This window comes from Procambarus clarkii, chromosome 2, assembly GCF_040958095.1.
Source record: "Procambarus clarkii isolate CNS0578487 chromosome 2, FALCON_Pclarkii_2.0, whole genome shotgun sequence".
Taxonomy (NCBI): domain Eukaryota; kingdom Metazoa; phylum Arthropoda; class Malacostraca; order Decapoda; family Cambaridae; genus Procambarus; species Procambarus clarkii.
The window spans coordinates 15,096,497-15,117,893 of record NC_091151.1 but is presented as its reverse complement, the minus strand read 5'-3'; the positions used below and the strand labels follow the sequence as shown (position 1 = coordinate 15,117,893).

At 43.6% G+C, this 21,397-nt stretch overlaps 1 protein-coding gene across 3 annotated transcripts in view; it reads right to left on the bottom strand.

The window, feature by feature from the left end:
* Positions 1-2,492: 2,492 nt before the first annotated feature.
* Positions 2,493-21,397, bottom strand: part of LOC138349848 (UDP-glucosyltransferase 2-like) — a 35,729-nt gene continuing 16,824 nt past the window's right edge. For 2 of the 3 annotated variants that reach the window (XM_069323774.1, XM_069323767.1), the window contains exons 3-8: positions 9,882-10,127; positions 9,169-9,402; positions 8,753-8,917; positions 7,058-7,280; positions 6,361-6,580; positions 2,493-3,593 (exon numbers count right to left, since the gene is read on the bottom strand). In XM_069323774.1, the coding sequence (XP_069179875.1) occupies positions 3,311-3,593; positions 6,361-6,580; positions 7,058-7,280; positions 8,753-8,917; positions 9,169-9,402; positions 9,882-10,127 (1,371 nt within the window). In that variant the 3' untranslated portion in view covers positions 2,493-3,310. Of the gene's footprint in view, positions 3,594-6,360; positions 6,581-7,057; positions 7,281-8,752; positions 8,918-9,168; positions 9,403-9,881; positions 10,128-20,495; positions 20,692-21,397 lie in introns of all 3 variants that reach the window. The other variant, XM_069323780.1, reaches the window with a different exon arrangement.

The window sequence follows — 21,397 nt, the reverse complement described above, 5'->3', positions numbered from 1 at the left end:
CTACCAGAAAGTTTAATAGCTCAATTTTGACCTCTGGTTTCCACTGGAGAACCCAGGGTCGTAACACTCCCATACTCATCCTGTGAGCGGTAGTTTATTGTGCACCCCATACTCATCCTGTGACCGGTAGTTTATTGTGCACCCCATACTTATCCTGTTGCATGGTAGTTTATTGTGCACCCCGTACTCATCCTTTGAGCGGTAGTTTATTGTGCACCCCATACTTATCCTGTGAACGGTATTTTATTGTGCACCCCAAACTCATCCTGTGAGCGGTAGTTTATTGTGCACCCCATACTTATCCTGTGAGCGGTAGTTTATTGTGCACCCCATACTCATCCTGTGAGCGGTAGTTTATTATGCACACCATACTTATCCTGTGAGCGGTAGTTTATTGTGCACCCCATACTCATCCTGTGAGCGATAGTTGATTGTGCACCCCATACTTATCCTGTGAACAGTAGTTTATTGTGCACCCCATACTTATCCTGTGAGCGGTAGTTTATTGTGCACCCCATACTTATCCTGTGAACGGTATTTTATTGTGCACCCCATACTTATCCTGTGAGCGGTAGTTTATTGTGCACCCCATACTCTTCCTGTGAGCGGTAGTTTATTGTGCACCCCATACTCATCCTGTGAACGTTAGTTTATTGTGTTCCCTATACGCATCCTGTGAGCGGTAGTTTATTGTGCACCCCATACTCATTCTGTGAACGTTAGTTTATTTTGCACCCCATACTTATCCTGTGAACGGTATTTTATTGTGCACCCCATACTCATCCTGTGAACGTTAGTTTATTGTGCACCCCATACTCATCCTGTGAACGTTAGTTTATTGTGCACCCCATACGCATCCTGTGAGCGGTAGTTTATTGTGCACCCCATACTACTCCTGTGAACGTTAGTTTATTGTGCACCCCATACGCATCCTGTGAGAGGTAGTTTATTGTGCACCCCATACTCATCCTGTGAACGTTAGTTTATTGTGCACCCCATACTCGTCCTGTGAACGTTAGTTTATTGTGCACCCCATACGCATCCTGTGAGCGGGAGTTTATTGTGCACCCCATACTCATCCTGTGAACGTTAGTTTATTGTGCACCCCATACTACTCCTGTGAGCGGTAGTTTATTGTGCAACCCATACGCATCCTGTGAGCGGTAGTTTATTGTGCACCCCATACTACTCCTGTGAACGTTAGTTTATTGTGCACCCATACTACTCCTGTGAGCGGTAGTTTATTGTGCACCCCCATACGCATCCTGTGAGCGGTAGTTTATTGTGCACCCCATACTCATCCTGTGAGCGGTAGTTTATTGTGCACCCCATACTCATCCTGTGAGCGGTAGTTTATTGTGCACCCCATACGCATCCTATGAGCGGGAGTTTATTGTACACCCCATACTCAGCATGTGAGAGGTCGTTGACTGTGAATGTCCAGTCCATTCACAGATTGTGAATGGCCAGCCTGTGGTGGATGTTATGGTAGCTCCACACCCACCCAACTGGGCGGCAGCTTTACAGTCATGTGCTTCACACCCACCCAACTGGGCGGCAGCTTTACAGTCATGTGCTCCACACCCACCCAACTGGGCGGCAGCTTTACAGTCATGTGCTCCACACCCACCCAACTGGGCGGCAGCTTTACAGTCATGTGCTCCACACCCACCCAAATGGGCGGCAGCTTTACAGTCATGTGCTCCACACCCACCCAACTGGGCGGCAGCGTTACAGTCATGTGCTCCACACCCACCCAACTGGGCGGCAGCTTTACAGTCATGTGCTGCACACCCACCCAACTGGGCGGCAGCTTTACAGTCATGTGCTCCACGCCCACCCAACTGGGCGGCAGCGTTACAGTCATGTGCATGCATTACCTACAGTAAGCAAATTTTGGATACTTTGCTAAGATTTCGGGCAGCACATCATTATGAATGAAGTACTTACACATTTCTTGGACATCATTGATGGTGTTATCTCTGAATTATACGATTTTTTCACATTCCATTATATAATGACGCAAAATATGCGAATAGTTCTACTGACAGATTTTACATATAATCAAATCTACATCAGCAGAACTTACAAACTCCCAGAGATACTAGTTGCCGAGCCTAAGCCTAGCAGCGGTAACATCTAGAAGTCTGCTAACATTATTGGATGACCCATAGACGTGCGGTACTTCCTGCATAATAGAATGATGATAGATGGAGGAACTGGTGTGAATTTCACTTTGCCTCTAGTCTTCGAAATTTTGTTGACCGGAATATTACTGCCTTCAGGATGCTCAGCGGCAGTCCAAGTTGGTAATCAATTCCCTCTCTATGAACAAAATTCTTGGCCGACTCATCAGTTCTATCATGTATTCGGAGACCAATATGGGAAGGAATCCACAGGAGCGAATTCAAAGCCAGGTCAATTATCCTCGCAAACACTGAAAAAGACGCTCACGCGCACCCACACCCCATATCTTTCAACAATATACAATACCTTTTTTCGTACTTTTTTAATACAATAATTCAAGAATACATCATTCCTATGAACAGCTGACTGTTACACAACAACAATACAATTAGAACAGCTACAGTAATGCAGCAGTGCCCAGTGTTAAACAGCAACAGTACTGGTGGAGCAGCACAGTAATGCTGCAATACTCAGTGTTACACAGTCACATTACAAGTGGAGCAGCTCAGTAATGCTGCAATACTTAGTGTTACACAGTCACATTACAAGTGGAGCAGCTCAGTAATGTAGCAATACTCAGTGTTACACAGTCACATTACAAGTGGAGCAGCTCAGTAATGCTGCAATACTCAGTGTTACACAGTCACATTACAAGTGGAGCAGCTCAGTAATGCTGCAATACCCAGTGTTACACAGTCACATTACAAGTGGAGCAGCTCAGTAATGTAGCAATACTCAGTGTTACACAGTCACATTACAAGTGGAGCAGCTCAGTAATGCTGCAATACCCAGTGTTACTAGGTCTTAAACTATTTGTTGGTAGCATCCAACTCTAACGTTAATGGTAGCAATTCTCTTGATTTTCTTTTAATAACTTACTGATATTGTAAAACTATTATTTGACAATTTTATCGGTTGATTTTCATTTGTTATGAAGGTATTTTCTTTCAGCTCTAACTTTACTAGATAGTGTAGTAACGAAAATATTGAAAATCTTACCGACTTTATGTACATAAAATTAAATAAAACCAATTGACTCTTTTAAATCGTATTAACCAGTCTTCCTGTTACGTGAAGACTTTGGTAAATACCGAAGATTATAGCAGTGAAGACATTGATATAACTAGTCACTTTTCTTCTTGTTACCGTCACTACAAAACAGTTTAGCAGCGATGTCCCTGAAGAAGCGACGTAGGATGAAGAGGAGGAGGAAGAGAGCCAGGAGGAGGAGGAGCAGGACGTCGAGCATGAGGAACTCCACCCAGGAGAGCTGTGCCGCCGGGGACCTCAGCTGGGGCGCCCCACGGTGGCGGATGACGTACTCCGTCCAGAACACTGCCAGCTCCCTGGGCGACGTCGGCCGGTCCCTCATCCCTTCTGACATCCTCATCACGTTTTCTTTATACCTGACCACCAGGGATGTGAAAAGGAAAATATATTACTTTCATATATTAGTTACTAGGAAATACTTGTGAATTTTTACTACAATACCTAAGTTACGTGTGCAAAGAATTAGCAAATTACTAACTTAATATCTAGTGAAAAAACGGTATCCGCAGGAAATTTGTTTCAGTCCCTCAGAGATCATTGATTTCGTGGCCTCCAGTGGATTAATATTGTGCTACTGAAAATCCGTAAGAGGTACAGAACCCGGTGAATAGTAATTTAGCTTCGAATATCAACGAAGTCGCACATTATTCTCCGCACGGAGCGCTTCACTACAAATGGTGTGCAAGAGATAGGAGGTCTCTTAAAAATTTATTGTGAACATAATGCTCAATGATAAATGAAAGCATTGGTGGTACAAACACACTAATGAAGTACAGCTCTCTATTATACATAATTAATTTACAGACACCGAGATTTGGCAGGTAAGTAAGATTAACTAAGTAGTCTTCAGCCACATACGAGACGATGTGTCTAAATAATATTATAAGATGATATTGACAGGTCAGCAAAAAAATATACTGTTCTGAAATAGTGTCAATAATCGCTGACGCCGGAGATAAGATAAGTGCCAGCAAGATGATGAAACTAAGACTCTCTGATCAACTCCGGGAGCCGGCAGCCCGCGTCACTTTTCACCTCAGCAACCAGCACATTCTCCTAAGATGATAGTACTTATAGTAGCTATTTGGTCGAGAGTACCAATATGTAGTGATGGACCACCAGTAAACCACTTTTTGTAGTAATGCTTTTATAAGGTCCGGAAAAAATAATGTTGAACTGAACGTAAATATTCCTAGGCCTAGTATAGGAAATATATGTGCCATATGAGACATAGGAATGCAAGAAGAGGTTAGGATAGATCTTATCATTATGTTGCGGTTAAAAACGGTTTCTCGATTGTCCAAATTCAATAACATAAAAGTAAATTATCTGTCCATCTATCACTACATAACAATAACTCTCGACCAAATAGTTACTGCAAGTACTCTCATATCAAGAGGCTGGGTGTGTGTGTGTGTGTGTGTGTGTGTGTGTGTGTGTGTGTGTGTGTGTGTGTGTGTGTGTGTGTGTGTGTGTGCAGTGATTACCATTGCTCTTATGAAAATTATCTTCTGAATTGTTTCTCTTCATTCAAATTTAATGCCATATGTTTTGTATCAAATTGAAATTTGAAAGTTTTTTACGGCCACGACTGCAATAATTTGTATCACTTTCATGTTAATAATGCTCCTATTTAACTAAATTTATATAACTAAATTTAAGTTTATCATTATGACACTACATTAAATCTTTGGTTTTGTAAGGTGGTCTCCAGGGGGACACACGAGGCCACCACTCTACACGGCCTCGTGTCCACTTTTCTCCTCTCTGGAACAGCAAAGTTCAATAAATTATTAGGTTTTGTTTTGATAATTATTCAGTATGGTAAAATATATATCTAAAAATATAGAATGTTTGCTTTTCAGTACGAAGTTGGAGACTTCGAGACTATCCTTACCCGATTTTGCAGGGTGAATGTTAATGGGTAAGTGGCCAAAATGGGTGACTGTGGGTAGACTGTATTGCTCCAACTACAATGTGGCAAATAACACCATAACAAACCCTATGAGCATTCTGGCCCTGACTCCCTTCTACCTCTTGGCTACAAATTCACGCAAAAATTTAAACAGTTACTTTTCTTACACTATCGCTAAACCACAGTGCCGGCAGTCACTCAGAGAGTGAACCTGCAGTCACTCAGAGAGTGAACCTGCAGTCACTCAGAGAGTGAACCTGCAGTCACTCAGAGAGTGAACCTGCAGTCACTCAGAGAGTGAACCGGCAGTCACTCAGAGAGTGAACCGGCAGTCACTCAGAGAGTGAACCTGCATCACTCAGAGAGTGAACCGGCAGTCACTCAGAGAGTGAACCTGCATCACTCAGAGAGTGAACCGGCAGTCACTCAGTGAACCGGCAGTCACTCAGAGAGTGAACCTGCATCACTCAGAGAGTGAACCGGCAGTCACTCAGTGAACCGGCAGTCACTCAGAGAGTGAACCGGCATCACTCAGAGAGTGAACCAGCAGTCACTCAGAGAGTGAACCGGCAGTCACTCAGTGAACCGGCAGTCACTCAGAGAGTGAACCGGCATCACTCAGAGAGTGAACCAGCAGTCACTCAGAGAGTGAACCGGCAGTCACTCAGAGAGTGAACCGGCAGTCACTCAGAGAGTGAACCAGCAGTCACTCAGAGAGTGAACCGGCAGTCACTCAGAGAGTGAACCGGCAGTCACTCAGAGAGTGAACCTGCAGTCACTCAGAGAGTGAACCGGCAGTCACTCAGAGAGTGAACCGGCAGTCACTCAGAGAGTGAACCTGCAGTCACTCAGAGAGTGAACCGGCAGTCACTCAGAGAGTGAACCGGCAGTCACTCAGAGAGTGAACCGGCAGTCACTCAGTGAACCGGCAGTCACTCAGAGAGTGAACCGGCAGTCACTCAGTGAACCGGCAGTCACTCAGAGAGTGAACCGGCAGTCACTCAGAGAGTGAACCGGCAGAGAGTTAACACCGCTAACCTTCAGTACATTTTGTTCTCCGCACTTCTTTCCCTTCACCCCTGTGATCAGTTTCTCTAAACACTGTCTATTGGAGATTAAAAAAGTAGTAAACAACAAATCAAACACAGCCTTCCCATAATGTATGGCTCCAAACAAACTCCTCCCATCAACAATTCTCTGACACTAACTTTGGGTTGTTAATAATATCGGTGAGAGCATCGACGACCAAGTCCTCGGTCAGGTCCACCAACTCCAGAAAGCGTCCTATACCGGAGTCCCTCACAAACCAGGCGTTTACTGGCTGCTCTGCGAAGAGGGGAATGGCGAGGAGGGGCGTGGCGTGGTAGACGGCCTCCTGCAGGCCCAGAAGGCCGCAGTGCGTGATGAACACCTTCATGTTGTGGTGGGCTGCAGTACACAGGGCGTCTTAGGTACTGAACCTACATAATCTTCAGGCTAAGTACATGATCTTCAAGCTAACATCTACAAACGGGTTTCAGTTGCCTATCTTGCTGCCCACATCCATCCAGTAGTCCGCGGAACAGTTTCTATGTCTGAAGTTTGTCTTATATTCGTACTTACTCAAAATTGAACTGACTGATCTAGGTTGTAATTTTACTGCCTGTAGTTAGAACGTGTACGAAAACTTGATTAAAATTGTAACGAGAATATTTTAGCATCCATTAAGTCTGTGTTGATTACTGAAGCTATTCTTCCAATTAATTAGTAGCCTGAAAATTTAACCATTTCAAATAAGACTTCAAAAACTAAACAATAAAGATATTAAAATTATTATTTTGCAAAGTGTATTCCTTGATAAAACATACATAATATAGTAATATTGATCATAAGGTCAAAATTTCTTGTTAAGTGCTATAATCTCACCGAGAATATCTTGTTGAGAAAACCATTTGCCAATCATTACATTATGAGGGAGGTCCTCCAGCTCGCCCTCGTATTTCCAGATGACGCGCTGCGGCAGCCTGCGGAAGGCCTGGACGAAGAGGTCGCGGTACTGGACTGGCATGTCGATGCCTTGCGTTATGGAGCCTAAACTGAAGTAGATGACGCCAGCGGACCCCGCCCCTGTGATCCATGACTCCAGCTCCTGTAAAGTACCCTGTGCCGAGTGTTTTGTTTTTCCTGGAGGAGCCCTCGGTAGTTTCCTGAAGCCATCATGCTGAGAGACTTGGTACTCTCAGCGTGATGGCTGAGAGTACATTTCCTGCTACTGAGTCACATCAGCCATTCGAGTCCTGAACGGCCTACTAGGAACAAGAGCCAGATCCTGAGCCTCTCATAGAAGCACGAGGAGGACAGGATGGTTATGATGACCATCACTGCAAAAACATCCCAAAAATATCAGAAGCAACAAAAAAACCTGCAAGATTCAAGGAAAACAAGGCAGTGAAACAGCCAAACTACTCTACAATCGACTCAAGCTGAAGCCCCCCCCCTCCCCCTCCTTGTCAAAACTGGCCAACAACAGGTGGCTGGATGAACGGCACTTCTTAATTGCATGCTAAACGACAATGACACCAACAGCAAGAAAATATGCCGCTTAGGGTGTCGTAGAGACGATCAGCGGAAACATCCAACTCTCAAGAACTCTTGACTTTCTTGGGCTTGAAAATTAGAAGACGGCCTGCGACAAGCTTACTCATAATAGTTGCCTTGTCTCCACTCCATTCATTCAGAGAAGTTGCCTCTTTAAGTACAAAATCAAGTAACTCCACTAACTAGTCACAAGCACTCCCCCTATGTTTCATAATCAATAACCTACCACAACACATCCCGGTAACACATAATAATTCTATTAAATTAAGCTCGAAACGCCTTTTTTAAAAGTAGTTGGAAAATGGCAACATTGTCATGCTTATTCGTTCATTAATAATTTTCACCAGTAATGGCTAATTAAGATGTCAAAAGGTATAACCCATCCATGAATTAGAAATTTCTAACTCTTTATAATTTACTTATAAAACTTACATCTTAAAGAAGATCCCTCAAAACATACATGATATTTCTTTAACAATCTACTAGTGCTAATTATAGAGTAAAGTTCACACCAACTAATAATATGACTACACAGCCCTACCTCGATAGACAAGCATTTTAAACATTAATTCTGCTGTACAATATGTGAATGTCTGATTAATAATTGAAGGCAATATGTAATTTAATCAGTAGCCTATTCTGGCAAATTAACATAAGTCTGGCTGTACTCTGATTAAGTTACTTTAAATTAGCATATTTTCAATGCTATATTTCTATGAACATTTCTCTTTGCAACATCTCAATTAAGCAACAGTTGTCTCTCATTAATTAATTACATATGCACATGATTGTACTAAAATTTTACTTTATACTATTTATGTTAAGTTAAGGTTAAGATCTGTGCCTAGTAAACAACACCCGGAGGGACAGGACAACTCACCTGGTGGGGCAGAGGGTTGGCGGGTCGACAGTGCATGCCGCCCACCTCCACCTGTGAGGACAGGACAACTCACCTGAGGCAGAGGGTTGGCGGGTCGACAGTGCATGCCGCCCACCTTCACCTGTGAGGGCAGGACAACTCACCTGAGGCAGAGGACTGGCGGGTCGACAGTGCATGCCGCCCACCTCCACCTGTGACGGCAGGAGAGGCAGTGGTATACCAATGCTAAAGTGGGTGTTGATCAGCGCCAGACTCATGTTCCTCTCCAGGTCCAACAGCGGCGGCAGCTCCGGGAACTGCGCAGAGATCTGGAGAGAGGCCTTTCTGAAGATTTGCTAATAGAAACCCATGCTTCTGTGAGACAAGGCAACTTGAAACACTGCAGTGTACAGAGATGAGCATACATATATATTTAACAAATAAAAGTAAATACTCATATATTTTGTCTTACAAGAAATTTGAACTAGACCCGAAATGAATCTCCTACCATCACACACCTGTGGATCGAAAGAGCTCTATAAATTGTTCGAAATCTTGTTTACAACTGTGCTAAACTCACCTCCTGCTGTATCGCAGATATCTCCTCCCATTTGGGCCAATAAAGTTGCGTATAAATATGTGACACAGTTTTGAGGAATCGTCGCCAGGCAGACGTTGAGGAGGAGCGGGCGTATGTGATGGACGGGATGTAGGCCGGGTGGAGGACATTACCCTGGACAGCGCTGTGATGGGGGTTCAACATTGAAGTGAAGACAGTGATGAAAGGGACTTCATGCAAGAATGGATAGGCCCCCTGTAGGTGATGATTGTTGTTGGAATTAAAAAAAAAATAATTAAACAAGAATTATGAATATGTAATAATATTTTCTACATAGACTTAAATATCGATTAATATTCAGCGGTTTACTTATTTTAAGTATTCCAATATAAGATTTTTTTATTAATATCCGTTTTGAGCATCATAACCTTCAAGGGACCTAACATTATTACCCAATGAACTATCACACAGGAACTGAGTGAGCTCAGTCAGGGCAGTTTAGTCTACAATCATTTAGTAGTTGAGGAGCTGCAAAACGCTACCATGTGGTCCATAATAACAACTCTGGGCCGAAGGCGATCTCATTGTGCTTTGGAGCTCTTGGCCAGTGCAATATTTACAGCCTAAGCTGACTAGATCAAGGAAAGAGGGTCAACTCTCCTAATTATACTGAGTCATCACACTTGGCTTCTAATCCCTCTTAAGTACGAACAAATAAAATAACCAATAATTACCTCGTTGAACATATTGTCAACTAACATTAGATCAAATTCTTTTCTCCTCCGGTAGAGGTCCTTCACGGCGGCTGTGCGGTACATTTCCCTAGCAATGGCTACCACTTTTTCCCTTAGAATTGTGAATCTTTTGTTTTTATTTTGGAACGTGTTCATATTATTTTCCTTCAAGTATGGAAGACCGTGAGTCGCCTCGTGGATGCTGGGATGTCTTGACGACTTGGGGTGATTAGTCAACATCGTCACCTGTGGAGACAACATGCCAACATAATAATACAGGAAACTGCAAGAGGCCTATTAGCTCAAAGAAGGTAGGATATATTTATGTCCAAAATTCTTATATATAAATCTATATAAATAAAAATATAAATGTTCGTTTGTTCAAAATTGCTAATCTCCGAAAGTTCTTCACCGATTGCTTTGAAATTTTCACACAACTTTTCATTCGCATCCGAGCAGGTTTTTGTATACATACTATATAGATATCACGTCTGTGATGGGAAAAACATGATTTTCTTGAAAAACTGTTATTCATGTGTGGGAAATCTTCGAAACTTCTTTACCGATTGCTTTGAAATTTTGACACAACTTTCCATTCGAATTTGCGCGTGTTTTTATATGCCTCCTTTATAGATGCCACACCTGTAACAGGTAAAAACATGCTTTCTTTGAAAAACAGTGCCATCTGTTGCAAGTACGGGCAACGCACGCTATACTAATAATGTTACGATTCCATTACAATGTTTCTGATTGCATTGATAAATTGAATTTTCATAGATTTCGATTTATTTTCATTTTGATTTAATAATTTTGTGTGACATTGCATTGGAATTGAGCTGTGTTGTTTACCATAGCGTTCATTTCGTGAGTATAAGTTTAGATGCCACACCTGTGACAGGAAAATCTCATGTTCTTTTTTTTTTTTTTTAAATCTGCTTAACACCATCTGTTACGCGTAAGAGCAACACATGCTATACTAAATACGTTACAATTCCAATTCAATGTTTCCGATTGCAATGATAAATTGAATTTTCATAAATATCAAACTATTTTATATTTGGTTTAATTATTTTGTGTGACCTTGCCTTGGAATTGACTGTTGTTTACCATATTGTTTATTTTATGAGTATAATTTTTTTTCCTTTTGTTTTTTTAACTCTTCTTCTTATTTTCCAGTGATGGAAACATCAGATCATTATTTGTAACCAATTTTTTTATGGGAACATCAGATCATTTGGGAATGCATCAGACGAAGGAGTGGGAATGGTGGGGAGGACAAGGGGACGGGTGTGGGGGATGGAGGGGAAGACGAGGGGACAGGGGAAGGGGTAATGGTGGAGAGGACGAGGGGACAGGAGAGTTGGGGATGGTGGGGATGAGGGGTCTGGGGAATGGAATGGTGGGGAGGACAAGGGGTCACGAGAGTGGAAGATGGTGGGGAGGACGAGGGTCCGGTTGAGTGGGGGATGGTTGGGAGGACAAAGGGACAGGAAAGGGAAAGAATAGTGGGGAGGACGAGGGGACTGGGGAGTAGATAATTTTTGGGAGGACGAGGGAACGGGGGAGGGGGAGAATGGTGGGAAGGACTGGCAGTCAGGGGAAGCTTGCTGTGGCTCATATATTATTATATTTTGGTAGCAGTCTGTCTTGTAAACATATGTTGTTGAATTTAACCGAAAGGGTAAGATTAAATATTCTAACACGAATCTTCTCACTATTTCTTACATTTTTCTTCACTGCCGAAGGTAAGTGAAAAATTAACTCGGCAAAAATATATTTTTCCATTTTTATTCTTGGTCTGACCCCTAAAAGCGTTTCGTAAGACTTCTTACATTTTCAAAGACTGGTTTACACTGCTGCATCATGCTTATATTTGTTTTGGGTGAGGTGATATGACACAAAAGTTTTGGGTGAGATGTGTATAAATTGGTTATGAAAACATAAGAGTGGAAGTAACTACAGAAGGCCTATTGGCCCATACTTTCTCTTGTTGCTTCTATATTGGTTCGGGGTCTTGAAGTGGGTAAAATATAGTTATGCGTTAATTGGCTGTTGATTGCTGGTGTTGACTTTTTGATGTATAGGTGCCTCGCTGTTGTCGAGTCTCCTGCTATCGCTGTATCTATCGATGCTTTCTATGTTGCTTGTTAAGATTTCTCTGGTGATGGTCTGGTTGTGAGAAGATGTTCCTTGATGGAGCCCTGCCGTTTGTGCATTGTTAATCGCCTAGAAAGAGACGTTGTTGTCTTGCCTATATACTGAGGTCTTTGGGGCTTACAGTCCCTAAGTGGGCATGTGAAGGCATAGACGATGTTGGTTTCCTTCAAGGCGTTCTGTTTGGTGTCTGGAGAGTTTTTCATGAGTAGGTTGGCTGTTTTTTGTTTTTGTAGTAAATGGTCAATTGTATTTTCTGATTTTTGTCTGTAGCGATAACGTTCCTATTAATAATATCTTTCAGGACACTTTCCTCTGTTTTATGAGTCGTCAAAAAGAAGTTCCTCTAAAACAGTCTAATAGGGGGGTACAAGTGTTGTGCTAGTTGACTCTTCAGAGGTTGCATGGCATTTCACCTTCCTTTTTATGATGTCTTCAACATAACCGTTAGAGAAGCCATTGTTGACTAGGACCTGCCTTACCCTACAGAGTTCTTCATCGACTTGCATCCATCTTGGGATGTGACTGAAAGATCAGTCGACATAAGCGTTAACAACACTCGTCTTGTACCTGTCTGGGCAGTCACTGTTGGCATTGAGGCACATTCCTATGTTTGTTTCCTTAGTGTAGACTGCACTGTGGAACCCTCTGTTCCTTTCCGTGACTATTACATCTAGAAAGGGCAGCTTCCCATCATTCTCCTTCTCGTAAATGACACTTAACACAGAATTCTGCTTGAAAGCCTCCTTCAGCTGCTGCAGACATCTGACATCAGGTAATTGCATAAAAATGTTGTAAACATACCTGCAGTATATGGTGGGTTTCGAGTCCATGTCAACTAAGACCCTCTGCTCAAAGGTACCCATGTAGAAGCTCGCAAACAGGACACCTAGGGGAGAACCCATGGCGACCCCATCTACTTGCTTATACATGTGCCCATCTGGACTCAAGAAGGGTGTCTCTTTAGTGCAGACTTGGAGTAGCTTTCTTAGTATGTTTTCTGGTATGTCAAGAGGAGTACAAGCCGGATCACGATACACTCTGTCCATTATCATCCCGATTGTTTCATCCTCAGGAACGTTGGTAATCAGCGACTCTACATACAAAGAGGCTCCTATCCCTGTGGCCTGTGCTCCCCGCAGTAAGTCAAAGAATTCTTTTGGAGACTTCAGGCTGAAAGCATAAGGTACATAAGGAGTCAACAAGCAGTTGAGTTGCTTAGCTAGTCTGTATGTGGGTGTGGGTATCTGGCTAATGATTGGCCGAAGTGGGTTTCTTGGATTGTGGGTCTTGACACTCCCACTTGCATAACCAAGTTTGTATTCCCCAATAACCTTTGGCAGGTGGAGCTCGGATTTCTTGACGTTCACAGTTTCGATCATCTGTTTACCTTCGTTTTCAATTCGGCTGTAGTGTCCTTCGTTACCCTTTGGAATTTAGTTTGGTCAGAGAGTATGAGGTTAATTTTTGCCAGATATTCGTCTTTTTTCAGAATATCGTATATTGGCGACTTGCCATAACCATTCCAAATGCTTTATTATTTTTTAGACAATTATTTCAGTTTCAATGGAAAATTTTTCAAACAAACATTTGGAATGGCTATGGGCAATCCACTTTCCCCAGTTTTGAGCAATTTGTATATGGAGTTCTCGAAACAAAGATCTTATCCAGGATTATCCCCTCTAATGTAGTCTGGTTTAGGTATGTCGACGATATTTTGTGCTTATGGCCGAGTGACCAAGATCAAATAGTTTTTCTTAATGAACTTAATTCTTTGGTACCTTCAATAAAATTCACATGTGAAAATGAGGAGAATGGTACTCTTCCGTTTTTGGACATTATGATTCATAGAGTCAATAGAAGGTTCAAATTTAATGTGTATAGAAAACCTACCAACGTGGGGTCGTTTGTTCATTATTATTCGAATCATCATAGTAAAGTTAAACAGGCAGTATTTTCAGGAATGTTTCTTCGAGCTTTTAGGGTATGCAGCCCTGAGTTTTTTGATGAAGAGATAGCTAAAATATATGAAATTGGGAAAAGTTTACAGTACCCTAAGATTTTTTTGGATTGTTCATTTGGGAAAGCTAAACGCACGTTTTATAATAATGTCTCCAAAGCGAAACCAGAAAATAGAAACTCATTGGTGGTACCTCATGCGATGGGATTTGAGAAACTTTCCACAGTTTTTAAGAACATTAATATCAATTTGGAGTTCAGTAATAATACGATCAAGTCTAATTTAATAAAAACCTTTCCTGGTACAGCAGGTTGTGTGTATTCGATTCCCTACAATGATTATGAGTCTGTGTACCTTGGACAAACAGGAAAATCCTTACAATTACGTATGTCCCAACATGCTTATAGTATAAGAACTGCCCAAACGTCTAATGTTTTGTATCTACACACAAGTTTGTGTGATCACACTATTAATTGGGATGGGGCGAAAAGCATTGCCAATTGCAATGGCTTTGTGGAACGGAATTTAATTGAGTCTGCCCTAATTAGTCAATGTCCAAATCTTCTCAATGTTAGTACTGGTATGTACAAACTTGACCCTGTTTTAAGTTACAATATTACACAACAGTTTAAGAAAAAACTCTGAGAGGGAGGCTTACAATGTATCATTACAATTTTATATTCATTTATTGTGTGTTCATGAGGCTTTTCTTTAATCTTTCATCCTTGTTCTCTGACCGCTTAATCCTCTTTGACCATTCCTATTTCTGGTAATCCTTTCCCTAGAGATGGGTTGATCAGGTTCCAGGTGCTGGCCTGTATCCTCTCTCTTTCTCCAGTCAGTCTGGTGTTGACAGCGGCTTTAACAGGCCGAAACGTTCATCTCTCTCCCCCATTTCTTTGTGGTTTTTCCGCATACAAATGATCAGTGTTTAGTGATCGTCAATTGCATATATATATATATATATATATATATATATATATATATATATATATATATATATATATATATATATATATATATTGCTAGGGACATCCTGACGTCACCGTGCCTAGCCTTCACAGAGTGCTGTGTGAATGTCCTGGGAAGGTGCAGGAGTGGAGGAAGGTGCCCAGAGTGGACCATCTCAACATAAACGGAACAAACAGGTGGGTGTGCAGGGTATGGAATACAACGGCAGTGAGGGCCACGCTGGCGCCCTCTAGGCCTCCCACGGCTAAGGTGTGGGGGAGGAGGGGGTGTTGTTGTTCGGTCGGGCGAGGGGGGGGGGGTCACCCATGTGCCACCCAGTGTTTATAGAAATACGTATGGGAAAGAAAAATGAAAATAAAAATCAGCAATCATGGTCAGAGCTAATAGAGCTCACAGTGTGTCGGATTACAAGTGTATGTTACCTAGCAGTAAATAGGTACCTGGGAGTTAGTCAGCTGTCACGGGCTGCTTCCTGGGGGTGGAGGCCTGGTCGAGGACCGGGCCGCGGGGACACTAAAAGCCCCGAAATCATCTCAAGATAACCTCAAGATATGATTCATTCACCGTTGTGCAGTGATATACAAGAAAATTATACCAGTGTTTAAGTGTCACCCAGACCCCCCCCCCTCAAGCTGAGCGAGGCCCGGTCAACCCCCACCTCCTCCCCGCCCCACCACCCAGCCCACCCTGCGCCTGGGTGTCTTCCACCCACCTATTCACCGCCCACACAGTGCTTGTGGCAGGGATGTGCTACCCTCCATGCACCCAGATATGGCACAGGTCACAGCAGGCATTCAGGTTCCTCCAAAAAGGGAGGGAGACACAAGTACTCATAGGAGTGGTGAGTGTGAGGGACAGCTAGCCACCCCTCCTGCCACCACCCGTGTCCACCCCTGCCGCCACCACCCCTGTCATCCCTCCCACGCCGGCCGCCCGGGGGATGGAGGGGACTCCACCAACTAACCAGGAACCCCTCAGCCAAGAACAGGGTCCCGGGAACAGTGCACCCAGACGTGCAACCAGAGGACCCAGACCCAGAGGAACGTGTCGGGTGTGTGACGAATCTCACAGCCTTAGAAACGATGGAACCCTACGTCAACACAACGGCTGTGAGGGTTCATGGACGGCACCTGTAGAGAGAGAAGGCCCACAGGTCCCCCCGGCACCCCCACACATCCCAGCAACCTTCATGTCATCAGATGACCTCCTGGGGGCCATCAAAGCATCCACCACCAGAACTCTTCCCCACATTCCTAAAGCAACGCACCCATTTGCAGCAGGGAAATATACAGACCTTTTAAGGAAAGTAAATGAACGGTCTGAAAATCTTAATGCTGTGGCCACCATCAAAGCCTGGCATAATTTGCTCCTGTTTGGCAATATTTGCTTAGGCGTACCTGCAAGAGGAGGCAAGTCACTAGCCTCATCAGTCACTAGGGCAATAAATAATTTCCCCAGAGCTGACAACTTGATCCCCATCCCTCCTCAACGCAAAAACCGCCGTGGCAGACCCAAGAGTTCCAATGACAATTTTTAACTAGGAACACAAGTGACCAAAAAATTGAAGAGGGCAACACAGTAGGGGCAATTAGGTTACTTACCAGCGAAGACACAATCGCCCCTAGAAATACCGCTACCGCCAACTCGCTGAGAGAGAAGCACCCTCCTAGAGTACCATGGGAACCCACTGCTCAGGACACAAATGTCCCAGACATGGGACCTCTATTCCTCCAAGCGTCAGAGGTATACAAAGCCATCATGTCATTTCCGCCAGGCTCGGCAGGGGGATACACTGGAGTAAGACCTCAGCACCTCAAGGAGATGGTAAACCCAGTTCTCGGAGAAGTTGCCGAGACACTATTGTCAGAGATCACGAAGTTTGTCAACGACTGCCTCTCTGGGTTGATCCCAGATACAATTAAACCCTTTTTCTTTGCAGCATCCCTTTGTGTCCTCAAGAAGAAAGATGGTGGAGTCAGACCCATTGCCGTGGGTAACACACTTCGGCGCCTTGTTGCTAGGGCAGCTGTCAGAAAAATTAGCATAGACGCTGCGACGATGCTTCGACCCCATCAACTAGGTTTTGGTGTCCCCTTTGCTGTGAAGCAGCAGCTCATGCAGCACGAGCCTATATCAAGCACCTCCCAGAAAATAAGGCATTAATTAAATTAGACTTTAAAAATGCCTTCAACCAGGTAAAAAGGGATGTGGTACTGGAAGCAGTTCGAACAAGCTTTCTGTCTCTACTCCCCTTCGTCTCAGCAGGGTACAGTAGGGAATCGATGCTGCTGTTTGGGGAACATGAAGTTGTTTCTGCAGAAGGTGTCCAGCAGGGAGACCCACTTGCCCCTTTTCTTTTTTGCATAGCTGTTAAAGAGGTCACAAGCAGGTTGACCAGCGAACTCAACATCTGGTTCCTGGACGATGGCACCCTGGCAGGGACACAGGAGTCCCTGCTAGAAGATCTACAGCTGGTGAAATCTAAGGGAGAGGAGTTAGGACTCACCCTAAACCCATTAAAGTGTGAAATCATCTCATCTAGCCAACCAACCATAGATGCAGTGCGAACCATATTGCCAGGAGCCCAAGTGATCGCTCCCACTGACAATGTGCTGCTAGGGGCACCTCTGGGCTCGAGCGCCATTGAGGTAGTCCTCGAAGAAAAGTTGAACGACCTGAGGAGGATAGAGGGAAGAATAGGGGCTTTGGACGCCCGCAATGCTTTGTACCTTCTCACAAGGTGCCTGGCTTTGCCCAGACTGACCTATTTCCTAAGGTGTGCTCCCTCCTTCGACAGCCCAAAATTAACAGAATATGACACACTCCTAAGGTCAATAACCGTGAAAGTGTTAAACCTCTCCCTGCAAGATGACCAATGGGACCAAGCAACGCTCCCAGTTAGACTCGGGGGAATAGGTATTCGCAAGGCGACACAGTTAGCATTGCCAGCATTTTTATCCTCGACCAGTGCAACAGGTGAATTAGTTAAGGAAATACTACCGGAACACCTAAGAGACTCCATTGGGATTCATGATCCCAAATTCGCGGAAGGAGCCGGTCAGTGGGACACTCTCGTCAACTCTCATCCTCGACCGACTTTTCCAAATGACTGCAAACAGTCCAAATGGGATAGCCCCATAGTGGAGAACATCGCCACATCATTGCTGGAGGCAGCTTCCAGGAAGGACAAAGCGCGTCTTCTAGCTGTGCAAGCGCTTCATGCCGGGGACTTCCTGTTGGCAGTCCCTAATTCCGCCTTGGGTACCCGCTTGGACCATCGGACCCTAAGTATTGGTGTTGCTCTGCGCCTTGCCGCCCCTATCTCCACCGAGCACCGGTGTATTTGCGGCCATGCACGGGCAGACCAATACGGCAGCCATGGTCTCATCTGTCGTAAGACACAGGGAAAGATTGCCAGACATGAAGCAGTCAATGACATCATCAAGAGAAGTTTGGCTTCGGCTGGGTGCCCAGCACAAAGGGAACCTCAGTTGTGCAGACCTGACAACAGTCAAAAACGCCCAGATGGAGTCACCCTGCAGCCGTGGAGGGAAGGTAAACAGGTCGTGTGGGACTACACGTGTGCATCCACATTGGCTGATACCTATCTACCTTACAGCGCAGCTGAGGGAGGCGGGGCGGCCACCTTCAGGGAGACCCAGAAAACTAACAAGTACAGGGACCTAGAACGTTGTTACTGGTTCGTGCCAATAGGCTCTGAGACTCTGGGCGCCTGGGGTAAATGTTCACTTAAGTTCCTGAAGGAGCTGGCCGAGGAACTCATTGGGAAGACTAGAGACCCAAGAGCGGCCAGTTTTATGTTCCAGCGCCTCAGTGTCGCTGTTCAGAGGGGAAATGCGTGCTGTATCTTGGGTACGCACCCGACCCCCGAGGAACTGGACGAGGTCTTCGAACACTGATTGGTATATTGTTATATAAGTGTGTGTTCTCTGTAAACTGTAGCATTGCAATAAAAAAAATAAAAATAAAATAATAGGGGTGGTAGGAGAGGAAAAGATTAAAGTATTCAGTGAGAATCCACAAGGTCTTCTCTGAACACTATTTATTTTCTTCTTCGAGGATGTGGGTCCCTTTAATTAAACCAGTGGTGGTACCCCTAAAAATATATATATATATATATATATATATATATATATATATATATATATATATATATATATATATATATATATATATTATAGGGGGGTATCATCTCTGGTGCAATTGTAGGAACCCATAGCCTCGAAGAAGAAAATAAAGAGTATTCAGAGAAAACTTTGTAGATTCTCAGCGAACGCTTTAATAATTTCTTCTCCTACCACCCATATTTTTTTATTATGATTAATTTTATTGTTTAACTTTATTACATTGTGTTACAGTTTACAGAAAACACACATAAAACAATTAATGTTGGAAGACCTCTTCAAGCACTTCAGAGGTGGGGTGCGTGACCAAGATACAGCAAGTATTTCCTCTCTGGATCGCGACCCTGAGGCACTGGGACAGGAAACTGCCCTCTCGTGAATCTTTAGTTTGCCTAATGAGTTCCTCACCAACCTTGTTATGGCCAGCTGGGGAGAGTAGTCGGGTTTATTCTGTTAACGTGTTTTATAGCCTTTTCTTCTTGATCCTGCCCTAAGTCGATAGCAAACTTTCAAGAACTGGTGGTGGCAAGTAGTAATGCAAAGAATAAATGGGAGTGAGGGGGGGGGGGGGGGTAATACACAACTACACCTTCATATTATCACCTTCACCAATATATATATATATATATATATATATATATATATATATATATATATATATATATATATATATATATATATATATATATATATGTATATATATATATATATATATATATATATATATATATATATATATATATATATATATATATATTATATCTCTAATTATTACTGCACATATTTACTCTGTGTCGCTTTCACTCAGAACACTCAATAGAACGGCAGTGTTCATCAAATCCCGGCAAGTCCACTACGTCCAGGTACACATCGTCCACATTTAATGGTAATCACTGGCGAGTACACCTTCCTCGACATGGGCCAGTCCATACACTGTATTGTCACGATGTCCCAATACTCCACCTCTACTCTCCAGGTACACACTGGCAGAAGTCTCTATCAACACACTAGCAGCACTTCTCAACAGAAACACTACTGTCGTCTCGTAACTCTTCTTGGTCAAATCCCGGGTACGTCGGTCCATACAACACTGCATAAATCCAGCAGCTAACACACTGCTACTACCGACGGCGGTCACTGTGTCCCCTCACAGGACCAAGTCAAGAGTTCAGGACTGCCCAAGGTGAACTGCCCTCCTCAACACAATTGTCTCCTTTCGTCACCTTTGTGAATATAAAATGTCGTTAGCTAGACAGACAGCATACTGGGTGACCTTGGGATAACATCCTTCCACCAGGGAACTGACAATGTAATTGCATACACAACCTAGATGGTGTTGATATCGTTATGCCACCCACCAGAGGTCATCATCACCGACCTCACCTCCTAACTGAGGGATGAAACAGGAATCTTTCATCGATGCCACACCATTGCCAACAGATGGTGTTGTTTGCATCGCACCTAAATACTTGGGAGTTGGAGTACAGGTCCATAGATGACGCCGACATCACCGTTCTCCACTTCGACGATGGTGTCGATACCGTAACATCTCCCGTCCAAAAAGAATTTGGTTTGGTTTCTAAAAAGGAAATAAACCAAATTAGTATGAATAAAACTAATAAGACTTTTGCAAATAGATGATCAATGTCAGGAGAAAGTCCTGCTCTAAAAACTGTATTAATAGAGATGTCTTGACCAAAGTGATCACCAAGACCACATGCAATGATCTACCTGACACGCTTGTTCGTAACGGGGCTACATTTGCACGCTTTTGTTAATATAAGCACCGATGCTCCGAGGAAGATCGAAAAACTGAGGCGAACTGCCAATACCTCCCTGAGCCGTGGTACCGCTGGTGGCTGTATGCAGAAGGCGTTTCCTGTACCGATCTGTCAGTCTCTCAGGGAGACAGAAATCTGGAATACAGGAAATGTCCGATTTTGGCTACCAGGTAGAGCCTGGAGATATGTACCGGTGTGTTGACCAAAGACTAGGTTCGTGCGTGTTACTACGGTGACTGTCTGTACACTAATGAAGAGTGCGTTCACTCCTCTAACTTCAGGGCTGTCAACACTCATTTAATTTCAGATGTGTCTGGGTTCTGGTTTGTACTGCTACTGTAGCTTTTACATCCTTTTACCGGATCGTCCACAACCATGGGACGGTTCCTCTCCAAACCCAAAGCTAAGTCGTTGGCGAGTATAACCTCTATCCCCTCTATAGAAAGATGATCCACTACTGCCAAAGTACACTTGCCATTGAAATATGGCGACTTAAAATGTACT